We start from the raw sequence: 16,949 nt of genomic DNA, 5'->3' as shown, positions 1-16,949 counted from the left end.
TTTACACTTTTATCCCTCGCATTATATTTGCTTTACCTACACAAACACTCACACTCAGCCACCCAACCGAACCGAAGCGAACCACACACCCTGGGTGTGTGTGGAGTGATATGTTTTCCTGATACTTTTTCTCAAGTTGTAAATTGGCTTAAAAATAATTTGTCAAAGCATTTCAGCCGCGGAGTTGGGAGATGCCATGCCTAAGATGGGAATTGGAGTTGGAACTTGGGGCGCGGAACGTCGGTATCTCCTTGTGCCGAGCCATTTTCTTGTCACAATATTTGGACCCTCGCCTGCTGGAGTAAAATTCCTTTAAAGAAACGCATGTGCGCGTCTTCATATCCAATTAGAAAAGTTTTCCTTCGACTGCTTCGTAATTGTGTTGATTAGTGCGGCTCGCTGGGTTGCTCCCGAGTGGGTGGCGGCTGGGATTCGGGCGGATTCTCCTCCTAATACCTTGCTGTTGACAAAAGAAGCCTTTTTGGATGGGTGGTGGCTGGGCGGATTGTGCGTTCCCAGCTGCTGGCACTTTAAAAAGAAATGCGCATTAAATTCGATTGGCAATCGTCTCACACTCTCCCTGAATGGGCTTTTTCTTTACGGCTTACACAAATTTTCATCTAATATCGCTTTGAAGCAGCTTAACTATCCTTGAGACGAGGACGTCTTTGGGGCGTGGCACGGGCGAAGAGGAAAAGTCTAAGTGGAGCACTTGTCAGCTGAAGAAAGGAAAAGTGGCGGAAGGTGTGAACACTCAATGGCCAATGCTATTCAGTTGGATGTGAACATTTTGTATTTAAAATAAATATGTAAACGGATATAAATGTGCTGATTCAAGACATGTTGAGTAAATCCATCCATTTATTATAAGAACAAAGACATAAGTAGGGCATTAGGTAACGAAACATTTTTCGACCAAATACAAGTTCATATCAAACATCAGTAATAAAAATATCATACTCTGTTTCAATATTGAAGGCACTTTTAAGTATAATTAATCAGGTTCAAGTTGGCTTAAGCCCTGGGAATTTAAATACCCATTAACTTCATTAAAGTGGCCACCAAAGAGCAGCAACTATTTGAATTGATGACAAGAAAATCGCTGAACATATCAAAGGAGCCACTTTTAATGACAGTTCATTTTAATTTCATTGAGCTGCATAAAGCCCGGTAAAACTGCAGGCAGCGAAACTATTAAAATGATTTTATTATTCCACCTCCGCCCGCTGGCCAGGCACTCACTTAGCCACCAAACTGGATCCGTTGGCCTGGTCAACCAAATATTGACACACAATAAGCTGGTCGCAGTCGGAGCTTTTACTTTTCGGCTTTCCTTTTTGGCTCCGCTTATTTATTTATTTATTTTGCCATCTACTCCGCTGGGGCATGGGGTATGGGGCATGTGGCGTGGGGCATGGGGCATTAATGAAAAAAATATTTTTGCCCATTATGCGCCAATATGGTCAGCCATATTTCGGTTTATTTAATTTTGCACAAATAAAACGGAAGTGGCTCTTTTATTTTCCTTTTTCCAAGAGGATGTGGAGCAGGAATATGCGCTACATAAAATCCCGATGCTGATGCTGATGCCTTGCGACAATGTTCAAATATTGGGGATGCGACGACGACGATGTTGGCTGGGAATTTTTTAGCGCATATTTTAAGCAAGCAATTTGTGTAGTTCCAGTTTAAAGGAGGACCTGGTCCTCGCCAGTTGCTAGCTTTCCCAAGCGTAGCTAAAAATGGAAATGGCTGTCATTTCCTTTGAAACGACGACGACTCACGACGACTACCAACGACTGCCAACTCTCCGCCTTGTTACTCCGCAAACCATCGGCCATTAATGGCCGAAATGAGTTTCCATGCTCAGCTATTCAGCTATTTTGCCATTTTGCTATTGGGCGGACAGCAGTAGCAGCAGGAGCAGCAGTTTTCCAACTTCAACTGGCAATGGCTTAAAGTCTCGCAGAGACATGCAACCGGATCGGCCATTGAAATATTAATTAGTCGTATAACCGCCTCCTGGCCACCGGGAATTGCTGCAGTGTTTGCCTGACTGACGATTGCTGCAGCACTCAAATCTGGTGCCACCAGAGCCACCCAAGCCGCCCGAGCCACCTGCCGCATCGCACTCCTTCCACTTCCCACTCATAACTTACGCAACTAATCTGCGCTATGGATGTGTGAGTACGTGCGTCGGGGTTGCGGGGCCATTTGCATTTAATCGGATTTGGCCAGATTTCAGGTTGTTCTCCTGATTCCAGAAAAACGAACAGCAGCCCCAGTCCAATGTCCAAAGTCCAAAGTCCATTTGTTGTGTAATTTCCGTATACAGCACGAGTGTTCATGGCTGGCCGCCGGATGAGTGGACCACAAGCAGAACTAGTAAGCAAGTGGCATCATGACAAATTAACATGCCCCAGCCGGCTGTCTGCATGCCCCACACGATTCTTGACTGCACTTCCCGAGGCAGTTGCTCGCGGAAAGGAATACTTTGAGGGCAGTTTCATATCCCTAAAATGATTATTATAAAGAATAATCTCGACTGTTTTTTCTACAAATAAAATGGGAATTTATTATTTAATGAAAGGTTATAACATACTAATGTATTCTATATAGTTTTAAAAATGTCACAAAAAATGTAAATATTCCAACCAGGAATAAAATCGTAAAAAATGTCAATACAATTTTAATAATACATTTTATATCTCTTCAATATTTCTGGTTACTTGTAACGTGATACCATGTCCACATTGCTTCGAATATTAAAGCGTATCCCCAATAGGGCAACTAATTCCACAAAGCTGCCATCGCGCGTAGGTAACGAACCGGAAATGTTCTTAGCATTTCCGCCTTATATCAAATATAAAAAATTACTGCTTTTAGACGTATTTGACAAAAGTTGTCTGTCACCCGCACTCAGGCAGTTTCGTACACATGCTCCACCGCCCATATAGAGACATATAATTGCATAAATCAAACTCAAGCATGCAACATGAAAAATCGCATTAATTTATCTGCTCTGCTCGCTGCTCCTGCAGCATCCGCCTATATGGGCCAGTGCCACGCCCACTTCCACTCCGAATCCCACGCCCCAACACGCTCCGGAAAGGCGCTGGGTAACATATCCGCTTATGTCAATTTTTTCCTACCACTCGGATGGGGACGCCAATGGATGGGGGAACGACGAACGAATGGGGGGCAGGAGTAGCATCATCAGCACTGCTCCTTGTGCTCCCCGTCATTCCATTCCAGCCAGTTGTCACTGTCAGTTTTGGCTTCCAGTGTTTTGTCACAGCTCCTGGCCCGGATTGTCATCCCCACCTCCCCTTCGCCCAGGACCTCCTCCTGGCCGATCTAACTCTGATGTCGCCCGGTTTGTTTGTTTAAATGCTACATTTACTTTATGGATTGTTGCTATATTTTTTCTTCAACTGGCAACCCGAAAACCCGAAAGCGAGAATGGCGTATAAATTTCACGTCAATTTTTATACAGTGGGACGCAGGAGCTCAGCTGGGTGAGCCCTTGACTGATTGTGACCTGTCAGAACTGGCTTCCTTTTAATAACTTGCCCACACACAGACATCTCCCACAAGCTCACACTGCCGCACACACTACGGACTACATCCGCTAATAACCTGACTTTTGCTCAGTTTCCCTTTTTGCCCACTTTAAGTGTCCTGTTCACGCTACATAGTTTAAAATTCTTTATAATTGGATTCCCAGCTTCTAAAGCCCATTTTTTATGGCCAGTTTCGGACCAAAGAGTAGCCGGCTGCATGTCAAAAGGATTTTACAGTTGACGCGTGCAAACCAAAGCTTTTGCCACTCACCCGAACCCAAACCCCATTCCCAAATACCAATCCCCAACCCAAGGCGCTCATCCTTGGTCGTTTTATTTTTTTTTGTTTGTGGGCAGCCGGAGGAGATGGAGAGCGAGGAGAGCAACCTAAAGCGTAACCCCGCCAACACCCACACATATGTGTGTGGTTCGGGGATGTGATGATATGTTCCATTTCACACGGCAGCGAATCCTTTCGACCGCACACAGACATACTCCACATACTCCGGCCGCAGGAGCTGAGATTTATGTTTTCTTGTAAACAAAATAACGGACATGCTTGAGGCCTTTCGGTGGAAGGACCTTCAAGGTGCAAGCGGAAAAGGGGTGCCAGGCGATTCCGACTCCGAGTCACTCAGCCTCGGGCCATCCGGCTGACAATGGGATTAGGCGCATGTAAACCTGCGTGTTCGATTTGCAGCTTTCCTGCCCTGCTATATCCCATCCGGAGTTCAATCGGATCATCATGGATGTGGCTCTCCTTAAATGCGAGGATGTGCGTTGCCATAGACATTTTAATTATTCAGGGGCTTTTGTGAGGAGTGCGGTTGTCTGTCTGCATGTATCCCACTTTACTTGCCCCTTTTTTGTGCTGCCTGTGTTTACGGTTTCCATACTTCAAGTGACTTTGCTTATGTTTCTTTAATGGTCTGCGAGTCATGTTCTAAATCGGAAATCAGTGCGTATACTTGATAGGAATTTAAAAGATATCAAGGCGCAAATGGGGCAACATTCAACAAATTCTGTTTAAAGACCTAAGCAAACCTTTTCTTAGAATGGCTCGACAGCGGAAATCGGCATACTTGGTGTGAATATAAAATATTTTATCGAAAAAATGGTAGCTCCTTTTTAAAAAATTTGTTTCATTCGACTTTTTTAGGCAGGAAATGTAAAATTAATGATTTCTTAAAGCAAGTTTAGCCTGATTGTAAAAATTTGTAGGCGGATTCAATCTTTTTCTTGCGATTTTTTGCAAGGCTTTTAATAAAACTTATTATCTGACAATTTCTGTGCTCTCGCATATGCTTGTTAGCCCTTTGTAAATGAGGGCTATTTTCATTAAATTTAATGACTTCGGCACAAGCTAGGGTATTTCGATGAGTTTTCGGAAAGTAAATACCTTTCCTTTGTGACACTGACCAGATCTCGGAGCTGGTTCCCAATTATGTCTAGACAATGGACACTCCCACTCACCAGCACATCAGCATATTTTGTTTTTCATCCTGTGTTTTTTTATCAGGTTGATGCTGGGGCGTCACACGTGCCCAGGACCACTGAGCCTTAGGCTGCCCTTTCATATGAATATAATCCAATTTGCATATATTTCACATAGTAACAGGGACGGACGAACGAATAATTCCTGGAAAGCTGGATATCTGGTCACTCATACGCCGCGTATGCCACAGGTGAACGGACCGTTAAAACAAATGAAGGCGCTGCCCACTTTAAAGGAAAAGGAAATTTCCCCGGCGGAAATTACGCACTACGGGTTATGTAAAGGAGCGCACCAAGAATTATTTCCATTCTTTTAAAAAACGTCGGGCTTTTTATTGCTCTTCACTGATATGATTTTTTTAATAAAAACATCTTTATTCTTATATTATCACAACTAATTTAAATTAAATATTATTTTAATTAAATAATTGTTTTACCTTTAAGGTTAGATAATTACTTCTAAAATGTTCAAAACAAAAAACCAAAGTTGTATTTGATTAATAGTACGCCTTACGTATCTTAAGTTTTACTTACTTTAAATAATTTTCTAAGTGCAATTCCCAGTGGGCAAGTCATCCGGAACCGCTGGTCTTCAATTTTGGTTTCGGTTTCGATTTCATGTCTGACCTGGCTAATTGAGCAAATCCGCCAAAACGGCTTTTGTTGGCCCACTTCCGGTCGTCCTTGCTAGTGGTCGTAATTATAAATCAAGTGCTGCAAGGGGCTGGGTGTTTGGTTTGTCTTTTCGTTCGAACGCCATTTGGTGGCCTGGAGTTGGAAAACGGGAGATATGGCAAAAAGTTGCGTGACATTTGGCCAATCCCTCGGGCGGCGTTTCCCAGACTGCTGGTGCTGCAGCTTTCCGAGGTTCGTGCCTTTTCGCAGGTCTTTCTGTTTGCCATCGTCCATCGCCATTCGTTTGCTTTCAATCTGCGTCTGGATGTTTTCAATTTCTTTTGGAATTTGTTTTCACGCAAAAAGCGAGCGAATCAGCAGAATTCCATAACCCGTAGTTTGCCGACGGCCGCACACACAGCAGCAGATACGGATACGGATCCGTATACGGATACGGATTTATGTGTACCTACCAGTACGTATAATGTTTTTTATGTGTTTATATTTGAAGCGTTTGCCGCTGCCGGCGGCCTGTTCTTCGATGTGGTGTGGGTCACAGACTGTGACTTCTTGTAAATATTTTCCCAGTTCCGTGCTCCTGCGGCGGTTGTGGGAAATGATCCCGTAAACGTTTAATAAAATATGATTTCAATTGATTCGATACTCGCATTTAAACCGACTGCTGCTCCAGATATACATACATATATAGTACGTGTGCCGTCCCGCCGGCAATCAATAAAGCAAAAAACAAAATGCCCCAAAGAGAGACTCCAATCCGCAACCTTGTCCTTATCCTCATCCTCGTCTCATCCTAGTCCGCATCCGCATCCTGTGTCTGTCCCTCGAGACCGGCGTTCGCCTTGACTTGGCCCTCGGTTATCCGCTTAGATCACTCAACTAAAAAACTCAATTTGCATATTAATATTATTTGGGTTTTTTTCCTTGTTGTTTGGCCTTTCCTCAGCCCTTCATCCTTTTATCAAACAAGAGGAACAACAACGGGCGGAGAATCAACAGTAGTGAATTGAATTTGCTCTGCTCCGACGCCTTTTCGGTCGTCCTTTGATTTGGCCAGGATCCGGGGCATACTCACACATGAGCAGCTGCTCCCAGGTGCATACTTGAAGGCAATCCTGAGGAGGGAAAGCGAAGGTCCTGGGGCCTTGAATCCTGCCTTCTTCCAGGTGAACGGGGCACAAAGGCCGAGCTGTCAGTCAGTGTGCCAGGGCAATTTCGGTTTTATTGGAATTATGTCAGTGTTATTTTAGCATAATCATAAAAATGATTGTTTGCGGCTGTCCGCCGAGACGAATGTTCAATGATGCGAGAGGATTTTCGGAATGATTTGAGTTTGAAGTCGAACCACCCTTGAAACTATTAGCTATTGCCCTTAATTAACTGCTTGTTTAAATCGGTAATTAAAATCAATTAAATTATTAGTAATAGTATGAAATGATAAGTGTATTTGCCCTTATGGAAAATTAATTAAATTAAAACAGCTTTAAAATGTTAGAAGTGTTGCTTTAATCAAATGAAGGGGTGACTTTAAAGTGGAACCCATACCCAAACCTTCAATAATCGCGTGTCAATTAACTCCGAGCTTTGCCAGTTGATTGGAATTCAAAAGCAAATCAGCAATGGGGTTGGTTTTCTGACGGATTTTGGTTTGGTTTCGATTTCGGGTTTATTTTGACAAACGCAAATGAATCTGAATAATTTATGATTGGGCCATGAATTTAATATTTCATCAGGCCGGCGGCAATTAAAATTAGAATATAAATGGGCGTCCATCCATAGAGCCGTCCAACCAGTCATGTCGTTCCATCGCTACAGACCCCGTCTCCCCGGCGGAGAGTTGGCTCCGATGCCGTGGCCGGTGTCCTTGTACCGTGTCCTGAACCACGTCGCCTGGCCCCTGGAGGCGGAGTCGGGGCGCTGGATCGTTTTCCTGGACAGGTTGATGATTTTTCTCGGATTCCTGGTCTTCTGCGAGCACAATGAGGTGGACTTTCATTACCTGATAGCCAATCGGCAGGACATGGACAACCTGCTGACGGGCATGCCCACATATCTGATCCTGGTCGAGATGCAGATACGCTGCTTCCAGTTGGCCTGGCACAAGGATCGCTTCCGGGCCCTGTTGCAGCGCTTCTATGCGGAAATCTACGTAAGCGAGGAGATGGAACCCCACTTGTTTGCCAGCATTCAAAGGCAAATGCTGGCCACACGGGTCAATTCGACCGTCTACCTGCTGGCCTTGTTCAATTTCTTTCTGGTTCCGGTGACGAATGTCATTTACCATCGTCGAGAAATGCTCTACAAGCAGGTGTACCCTTTCGACAACACCCAGTTGCACTTCTTTATTCCACTCCTGGTGCTCAACTTCTGGGTGGGCTTCATCATCACCAGCATGCTGTTCGGCGAGCTAAATGTCATGGGCGAGCTGATGATGCATTTAAATGCTCGATATGTTCAGCTTGGACAGGATCTCCGTCGCTCAGCACAGATGCTGCTGAAGAAAAGAAGCTCCTTAAACGTGGCCATCGCTTACCGGTTAGTTTTGACCCACATCCTGCGAAGGAACGCAGCTCTGAGGGATTTTGGCCAGCGGGTGGAGAAGGAGTTCACCCTCAGAATATTCGTAATGTTCGCCTTTAGCGCCGGACTGCTCTGTGCTCTGTTCTTCAAGGCATTTACGGTTGGTAATTCTATCTAAATTTATACAACTACTAATTCAAAAGGGGAAAATAATGCAACATCCTAAGATCAATAACTTTTTTTACAGAATCCCTGGGGAAATGTGGCCTACATTGTGTGGTTCCTCGCAAAGTTTATGGAATTACTGGCCCTGGGAATGCTTGGCTCAATTCTGCTTAAAACAGTGGGTGTTTTTCTCACTCTCCGCTATCAATTCTTTTAACATGCACTTGCAGACAGATGAACTGGGTATGATGTACTACACCGCTGACTGGGAGCAGGTGATTCATCAGTCGGATAACGTTGGCGAGAATGTCAAGCTGATGATACTGGTGACCCTGGCCATCCAACTGAACTCGAGACCCTTCTTCATCACTGGCCTTAATTATTTTCGAGTTAGTCTCACTGCTGTGCTGAAAGTGAGTAGCCCTTAACTCCATTTCGATTGATTAACTACTGATTCAACAATTTCACAGATCATTCAGGGCGCCTTTTCCTACTTCACGTTCCTAAATTCGATGCGATGAGCTAGCTGACTCGGATTGCTGGAATAATTGCGTTGCCAATCATTTGGAAGCTATGCGATACCTGGAATCATTTGTGGCCTGACCCGTGGCCATTTGTCTGCCCCCGAAAACAGGATGCATAACTTCCCATCCACAACCACTCCCTCCTACCTTTGTGTGCTGGATATCCGCTGACAACAATGGAGCTTTCGAGCGCATTCAAGGATATTAACACGTGCATGACTGTGATTTATGCACCCCCCACTGCAGCAGTAGCAGCGGCAGCATCCACTGCAAATGCAACTGCAACTGCATCTGCCAGTCGGAGCATCATCAATCCAGTGGTTCTCCACTCTCGACTCCTAAGCAGCGAGCACCGCATTTGGAACGGGCGAAATTTGCTGCTGCGTTGACAGCTGCAATCCGAAGACGTTACCCGGCACATATCCATATCCATATCGATATCCATATAGCCATAACTGTCAGCCATGACTGAGTGGCAGCAATTGGCAGGGGAGAGCGGCGGCCGGAGATATCGTGGCACTATATATATAGGAATCCCCGAGGATTGGAAGGCGGACTACATCCGCTCATCCACTGGCAATGGCACAATGCAACATATTCCAGTGAATACAGCGATGTTCAAACAAGTAGATGTAATTGCGAGCCTTTGACAAATAAATAGATTCCAAGAATCTTTAATAAACATACTTGCGGTTAAGCAAATATGTTGCAAAACACTGTCTCAATCTAAATCTTTGTAAAAGTAAGTTTGATACTGTTAAAATATTTTATGCAAATGCAAAGCAATGGCTCAAAAAACCTGTAGGTAAGTCAATCCTTATCCACTATGTATTCATTTTATTCAAATGAAGTAGATACAGTATCTATAGATTTTTCCACATGCTGGGCCATAAACTTCAAAACATTTTTTAAAGAAGAAGTGCTAGTATTTTGAGCACTGATGCCAGCATGCATAATCCGTCTGTGTGGATATGTGTGGATACATAAATCGGGAAAATGTCGTTACAAATATTTTATAACAGGAAATCCGTTATTTATACGCACATTGTGCTGCCAGTGGATGGGGTGGCATGGAGATGGTGGTGTTGCAAGGTGGGTGGGGTGGCTCGTTGTTGAAGGAGATCAGCAGAATGCAGAGGCAGCCTCAATCGGCACTTGGCAAATATGAATGAATGTTGTTGCCAGTCGTTCGCAGGTCCTGTGGTCCTGAAGCACCCACCACTCCATGGAAAACAGCTGCCCCACTGCATCCCTTCCTCCGGCAGACCATCAATTGCCTGATTGAAGCGACAAAATGCAAAATCCTTATGAATTGGCTACAATTTTATTTATTATTACTTGTTCTATTTGCTGCCTGGCACTCCGAGTGTTGCACTGTGAGGAAATATTAATATCCCGCTCTGATAAAAATATTAAATATTAAAAAATGTAACTTAAATTTCATGTCTTGTCTTTAAAATACTAAATCTTAAACTTTATACTGTGTGCTACAACTACCAGAGTTTGTTTGGTTATTCTAATATTGTTTTCTATCTGCATTTAAATGCGGGTTCTTTCCACCCTCCTAAAGCCCTGACTCTTCATCCCTCCAACTCCCTCCAATGCATATTTCCAATCTTCTCCAGCGTCTTCACAATGGAGTGCCGTTCCACCGACGAACGACTTGTTTTGAGCCAAACAAAATGACGTTCCCAAGGCGATTCCATTATGATGGCCTGCAAAATGTTGGCAAATTGCAAAGGCGCAATTGATATTGGCTCTGAGTATTGTGTGAAGAAAGTGCCAATGCCAATGCCAATACCAATATCGTCGGCTAGAGCAACAAGATAAAAAACAGGAGTCCAATGCCAATTGGGTAAGTGCTGAGAATGCACAAACTTGCAATATAATTTGAATGGTCAATGAATAATTGGTTCATCGCTGCAAAGTAAAATTATAAAAATCCGTAACAAAGCTAATGTATTTTTGACACGATTATTAGGCAGCTTACTTGGTAAAATTTCATTAAAATATATTCAATATTTGAAATGCTTTTATTATAAATTCCAACAGTTATTTGCAGAAGACAATTTCCTTGCGCAAAGAAATTTTTGGGTAAAATTTAAATTTAAAAGAAACCAGTTACAGAATAGTTGGCCAAAAAAATGTATACTGATTTGCTTACGACTCTTGGTTCAAATACGTTGCCAAATAATCATAATGCTATTTTCCAATTAAATTCAAATAACTGAGAAGGCCTTTTCCTTTCATTTACATTTTTAAGATCTGTCTAGTTCTAGTTTGCTCAAGGTAAAAGTAATGTGTATTTTTTCGTGTAGGGTTTCAAAATTATAAAGTTTGTAATCGGCTGAACACTTCCTTACATTCAATCCAAATGGCTATTAATTCTTTAAGCTGGAGCAGTGTTCTCCGGCTGATTCGACTTCATCATCTGGCGGTGGGCAACATCTCCGTGCTCTGTCTTATTGTGTTGAGTATCATGGACTACGGGATTTTGGATCTCTTCTGTTGGTTTGAAACGGTGGAGAAGGAGAATATTCCGCTGACGGTTTTAATGTATATCGGTGGACTCAAGGTTGCTATTATCCTGTTTCTCGCGCTGTGGTGCTGGACTAGAGAAGCTGAAAAGAATCAGGAGGACAACCTGGACATGCCCATCTCTTACGTTCGTAAGCGTTACTGTCGTTTTCTTGTGATGCACCTTTTGGCGTCTATAGACCGGCTGATCCACCACCACTTACATATTGATGACTTCCTGCAAGGACACAAGGACTGCGTCGAGGCAGTGGAACAGTTTCGCTGGAGAGCACGAAGGCTCTTTGAGCGCACGGATCTGCAACTTTGCGTTCCACTCCACGAAGTCCTTTCTGTGGATGATCAGCAGGAGAAAGAACTCCTCCGCTTGGGTTACGGCGATAAATTGGAACAGTTGCGAGAGCTGGACATCTACAAGATGATCTACAAGGACTAAATTCGCTTTGGGAATAGAACCGTTGCTAACCGTTGCCAATCTTTGTAATTGGTTTCGGCTGCAATTTTGGCTTGGATCTTGTTAATCTCACTTCACAAACGTGTTAATTTGAATGCACCATACGCATGTGAGGGTCCAAAGTTGCCAGAGTGAGAGGTCCTTTTCCCCTATTACTTTTCTGGAGGTTGTCGGATTTGACATTTAGGTGTATTTTCCGCTACATCAATTACAAATATAATTTTTACGTAAAAATTACAAGTCTCCTACCCATTGATAAGATACAAATTATATCTATGTTACTTCTTATATTATATTTAAATTAGTTTGCCTTAAAATTACCCTATACATCAAAAGATTTATCTACAGTTCAAACATAAATCCGTGTTGCTATCGCAGAAAGATTCCAGGCTGGTCCGAATGATCATAGCGAAGAGCCTTGTGCTGTTCAGGTAGCAAAGGATTATAACGATTCATGGGTGGTGGGTGCCTGGGAGGTGGTCGTGCGGCTGCAGCTCGCATTGGTTGTGGGCGCTGAGATGGTCGAGGCATCTGTGTCTCAGGACTATCTCCCTCTCTGCGCCAGTGACCCACTGGACGAAGCTTCACCGGCGGAGCAGAGCGGACCGGACCCTGCTGGTAGAAGTGCTTGTGAATAGTCACCGGACGCAGGGCCAGCTTAAGCTTCTCCTCCTGTTTGTGGGCCAGCCACCTCTTGCGATCGAAGGCGTTCACATTTCGCTTGACCCCAAACACCAGATGAAGGAAGGGCTTGACCAGCACACTGAGAGCTACGAAGCCCAGGAATCCAAAGACGGCTGGGGAGATCAGGGTGAACAGGAAAACGCCCAAGGTGAAGGGGTTGAGGACTGTGAAGAAGGCCACGAACTTAACAAACGGATACAGCACCTGGCCAACGTGGCTGAGGTACTCCTTTTTCTTCTTCTTGAAGATGCTGTTGTGTCTCAGGAGATACTTGATCTTGCTGAAGGGACGATGGGTGGTGGTCACCGTGTGTGGTTTCTTGGTAGTCAAGGCGGACAATAATGCTGTGGGTATAGTCTGAACCTGCATCTGGTTTGCCGGAGGATATGGATATCCGTGCGGATGGTGATGGTAATACGGTTGCTTGGTGGGATTGGCGAAGATCAGGTGAGCGGGCTGGAAAATCGAGTGCTGCTCGTGGTCTTCCGGCTTTTGCTGCTTCTTCCGCTTCCGCTTTCCCTTCTTCTTCTTCTTCTTACCGCCTTTGTACTTCTTCTTCTTGCGCTTATTTCGCTTCTTCTTCCTCCTCCTTCGGCGACGACGGCGAGTCCTTTTCCGGCGGCGGCGAATTCGTTTTCTTCTGCGGCGAATGCGTTTCCGTCTCCGCTTTTGACTTTCTTTTGCCCGGGATTGCGGCTTCAACTCGGCTTTGTGTTCAGCTAGGGGTTCCGTAGATTTTATCGGTTTCTCAGCCAGATAGCCGTCCTTCAGATCCTTTTTTATTAAATCCTCCACAAGGGTACCCAAAATATGAAAAGGTTTAACGGTGGTGGTGTGTTTATCCGCCTTGATCAGGTCCTTTTCAAGTTTTTGCACCACATGAAAAGGCTTTGTGGTGGTGGTCTTTCGTTCATAAGCCTTTTGATCCTTGTACAATTCTTCCAGGATATCAAAACTAGCGTTTGAGTGGGTTTTAAGGCGGTGAGCCTCCTGCTCCTGCTCCCAATCCAAGTGCTGGAGAATGCTAAATGGCTTCACTGTAGTTGTGCGCCGCCATTTCGCCTCGAAGTCCTGCTGCAGTTGATCGAAAACATGGAACATGGGCTTCCCCCGCACCAGTTCACGCCCTTTGACCTCCCGGCGAGGCGTGGCCGGCAGCAGTTGCGCACACAAAGTTTGGTATATTTTTGCAAAATTAAAAACAGGGGTAGTCCGGCCGCTAAACTCCAACTTTGCTAATCCATCACGCCCGTGGCTGCGTGCCTGGCCACAGTTTTGTGCGAACAAAATCAACAGAAATATGGCAAAGTTGCTAACACTTTTGGCACTTAGTCCCTGCCCCATTTCGATTCATTTTGCCGGCGGAGAAGTCCTTTTCCCTTCTTGGCTTTGCGATTGAGTTTGATGTTTGATTTAATTTCAGCTTCCACTCCAACGCTGGCCAACTACAACTGAAGTCCGGCTCATGGCCACTGCCACTTCATCAGCTCGGATGGTCGGGAGTTTCCAACTCGCTAACTTGGCCAACTTGTTGAGCTGCTGTCGACGGGGTCAAAAGGGGAACAGGGCCCATTTCACTTTTCGCCGACTCTTGATTTCTGAATTCTGGTTTCTGTTCTGGTTTGTTTTCGCTTCTCCCCAGAGTTTCTTTGCTTGTGGTTCTCGCATAAAAGTAAAATTTATTACTACTTAGTACATTATCAACGGGCTCTGCTTCTCTGGGCTTTCCGGACTTTTCTCCCCCATCCACGTTATGACAAATGCCCCCCAAACAGCCGAAACAACTTGCACAGCACTTAATTATGTTTTGGGCACAAAAACCGAAAACTGCTCTGCCCACCAAGAACCAAGAACCGAAAACCGAAAACCGGGGAAAAACGAGGCCGAGACTATCACAACACGAATTATGTGAACTGCCATGCAAAAGACTTTGGAAAGTACTTGGTGGCCAATTGCAGTTCCCATTTTGTTGCCGCTTTTTGGGACTGCCCAAACTTTTGCTGGCCCAACATGCACACTCACATGCAGATTTATAGGTACTCTTGTGGGTCAAAGACCTCTTAAAACCACTCTTCGACTTTGGAAGAGTCACAAATAGTAATCGACTCACACACTAGCAGCTAAAACCTTATTTTAAAACTTTAATCAAATAGATATAGAATAGATATAACAATTTTAGTGTAGTATAATAATTATAAGGACTCCAGTGCTGATTACATAGGTCTACTTTACATCAGCTCTTATAATACCCTCTATAAGGCTATAAAAATTGCTCATTTTCATGAGTGTTGACAGGGGATTGCCACAATAATTCGGCTCGCTTTTTGGGGCAACATGTGCTCCAGTTCTTTGATGTTTCCCATTACATGTGCCTGCAACATTAGCGTTATGCTATCTGCAGTCGTTGCCACTTTGAATAGCCATTATCCTAATTGTTTATTATGGATTTTGATCGGATACTGTGCGAGCATAATGTCTGCGTTTTACGATCTAATCTTCTGGGCCTACACAGATGCACATTAATAAAGCGTAATAAAAACGCCATAAATGGGCCGGGGGACAGGTGTTGATAAGCGAGTTCTGGTATTATTACTATTGTTCGTAAGTGAAGTGTGAAATGCTCGGGGAAATGGATTTGAACCCGTGGAGTTTGACCCAACCCCTAAACCTGGTGAATTTGACCTGCAGCTCTGATATTGACAATTAAGAGCGGCATGCAATTTGAACAATTTGCGGCAGGGAGACTTGATTGGCATGCTGTGACCTCGCTTTGCGGATTCACCAGCTCCACGTTGTCATGACGAGCAGCTGGCCAACTCAATTTGATTGCAATTTGGCCACAACACACTGATTTGCAGCGTAGTTAAATAGAGAAATATTGCATAAAAAAGTGAGAAGGATATTACGAGCTGGGTTTGTGGGGTGATAGCAAAAGCTTATAGCATTTATTTAAGCAAATCACTTTTAGATGTTATAAAACGTACTTTATTGTGACTTTTCACTGTGAAACATTATTCACTAGAATATTTCTAATTTAAATGCCTGTATTATTCAATCTACTATTCGTAATAGGAATTAGTTTTAATTTAATTTGTATTATTTATCTCTTAAATTATACACTTATTTGCTTTCCATTTCTCGTTTACCATTTAAATATAATTAATTCGATGTTGTACGACATTAAACATATTTGTTTTCATTATGCAAGCATTCAATTGACATCGATATTATTTATTTGATACTCGATATATTGCGAATATTCGCACTCGATGGCGGCTTTGATAACGTATGTGCTTTATGTATTCCGAGAGATGGATGTCAATGCGATAGGAATTTCAATATTCAACGTTAGGCGAATCTCATATACACAGGGTTAAGTACGTATACATTGATACCGCTATGCTGCGCTTGCTTCAGCCCGTCCGCTCCATCCACCTGGCACCCATTCTCCGTTTGGGAGCCCCGTTGAATGCCACTGAAATACGCAAAACGCTGAAGTTCGAGTTCTCCAAGGATAACCAGCGGAGGGTGAAGGCCCTGCTCGCCTGGTATCCGCAGGCAGAGTGGAAGGGAGCACTGTTGCCACTGCTGGATATTGCACAGCGGCAGCAGGGATGGCTTTCGATCAGCGCCGTTCAGGCCGTGGCCGAGACCATCAAGATAGATCCGATGGAGGCCTTCGAGGCGGCGCAGTTCTACACCATGTTCTTCATGAAGCCGCGCGGGAAATATGTGGTCAGTGTGTGCACCTCGACGCCCTGCAAATTGCGTGGGGGCGACGAAATCTTTGAGGCGTGCAAGAAAACGCTGAATCTGGAGCACGGCCAGACCACGCCGGACATGCAGTTCACGCTCAAGGAGGATTACTGCATGGGCGCCTGTGTGAATGCGCCCGTTCTGGCGGTCAACGATGACATGTACGAGGACCTGGACGAGAAGAGTCTGTCCAAAATCCTTGCGGATCTGCGCAATGACAAGTTGCCGCCCGCTGGTCCGCGCAACGGTAGGTTCGCCAGTGAGCCCAAGGGTGGACTCACCACCCTGAAGATCCCGCCACCGCCGCCCGGCTTCATGATGCAGAAACTACCAGATCCAAAGAAAAAGAAGTGTCAGTAGCCATTGGTTAAGTCTTAAAGCAATAAATTCCGCCTGCCTTCGGGAATGCAATTCGCCCAGGCATCTGGGGTCAGGGGTCGCGGGCCAGCAGCTGTTGTTTTGCTAAGCTCCTGCCCAGTCGCATTCTCGCGTCCTGCGCTCGCAGTCGCCTCCTTTCGCTGCCGCTGCACTTTATCCTTGGCCAAAGGACATGCTTTCGAGTTCTGCAGCGCTGGCACAATAAACAGACAGCAGCAATGACAAAACAACGGAACAACACAA

General features: G+C 44.6%; 4 protein-coding genes across 4 annotated transcripts; 3 read left to right on the top strand and 1 right to left on the bottom strand.

Annotated features, from left to right (window-relative positions):
* The first annotated feature begins 7,485 nt into the window (after positions 1-7,485).
* Positions 7,486-9,106, top strand: LOC117141300 (odorant receptor 74a). The gene is made up of 4 exons (XM_033304680.1): positions 7,486-8,370; positions 8,458-8,553; positions 8,606-8,788; positions 8,846-9,106. Exons 1-4 carry the CDS (start codon positions 7,486-7,488, stop codon positions 8,894-8,896), a joined length of 1,215 nt encoding a protein of 404 aa, XP_033160571.1. The 3' UTR covers positions 8,897-9,106.
* A 2,060-nt stretch (positions 9,107-11,166) lies between these two features.
* Positions 11,167-12,183, top strand: LOC117140341. The gene has a single exon (XM_033303190.1). It carries the CDS (start codon positions 11,274-11,276, stop codon positions 11,868-11,870), a length of 597 nt encoding a protein of 198 aa, XP_033159081.1. The 5' UTR covers positions 11,167-11,273; the 3' UTR covers positions 11,871-12,183.
* Positions 12,184-12,257: 74 nt separating this feature from the next.
* LOC117142050 lies at positions 12,258-13,916 on the bottom strand. Its single transcript, XM_033305923.1, has one exon. It carries the CDS (start codon positions 13,914-13,916, stop codon positions 12,258-12,260), a length of 1,659 nt encoding a protein of 552 aa, XP_033161814.1.
* Positions 13,917-15,911: 1,995 nt separating this feature from the next.
* On the top strand, positions 15,912-16,732 carry LOC117140653 (NADH-quinone oxidoreductase subunit E). The gene has a single exon (XM_033303694.1). The coding sequence runs from the start codon at positions 15,972-15,974 to the stop codon at positions 16,686-16,688; it is 717 nt and encodes a 238-aa protein (XP_033159585.1). The 5' UTR covers positions 15,912-15,971; the 3' UTR covers positions 16,689-16,732.
* Positions 16,733-16,949: the final 217 nt, after the last annotated feature.

Source organism: Drosophila mauritiana, chromosome 3L, assembly GCF_004382145.1.
Source record: "Drosophila mauritiana strain mau12 chromosome 3L, ASM438214v1, whole genome shotgun sequence".
Taxonomy (NCBI): Eukaryota; Metazoa; Arthropoda; class Insecta; order Diptera; family Drosophilidae; genus Drosophila; species Drosophila mauritiana.
This window is presented reverse-complemented; position numbering and strand designations above follow the sequence as displayed.

What these genes read in the sequence shown, in the direction of transcription:
- LOC117141300 (XM_033304680.1), top strand. Translation starts at nt 7,486, where the DNA reads ATGTCGTTCCATCGCTACAGACCCCGTCTCCCCGGCGGAGAGTTGGCT. An exon ending in TGTTCTTCAAGGCATTTACG is followed by an intron (nt 8,371 to 8,457) that starts GTTGGTAATTCT and finishes CTTTTTTTACAG; the next exon opens with AATCCCTGGGGAAATGTGGC. An exon ending in GCTCAATTCTGCTTAAAACA is followed by an intron (nt 8,554 to 8,605) that starts GTGGGTGTTTTT and finishes ATGCACTTGCAG; the next exon opens with ACAGATGAACTGGGTATGAT.
- LOC117140341 (XM_033303190.1), top strand. Translation starts at nt 11,274, where the DNA reads ATGGCTATTAATTCTTTAAGCTGGAGCAGTGTTCTCCGGCTGATTCGA.
- LOC117142050 (XM_033305923.1), bottom strand. Translation starts at nt 13,916, where the DNA reads ATGGGGCAGGGACTAAGTGCCAAAAGTGTTAGCAACTTTGCCATATTT.
- LOC117140653 (XM_033303694.1), top strand. Translation starts at nt 15,972, where the DNA reads ATGCTGCGCTTGCTTCAGCCCGTCCGCTCCATCCACCTGGCACCCATT.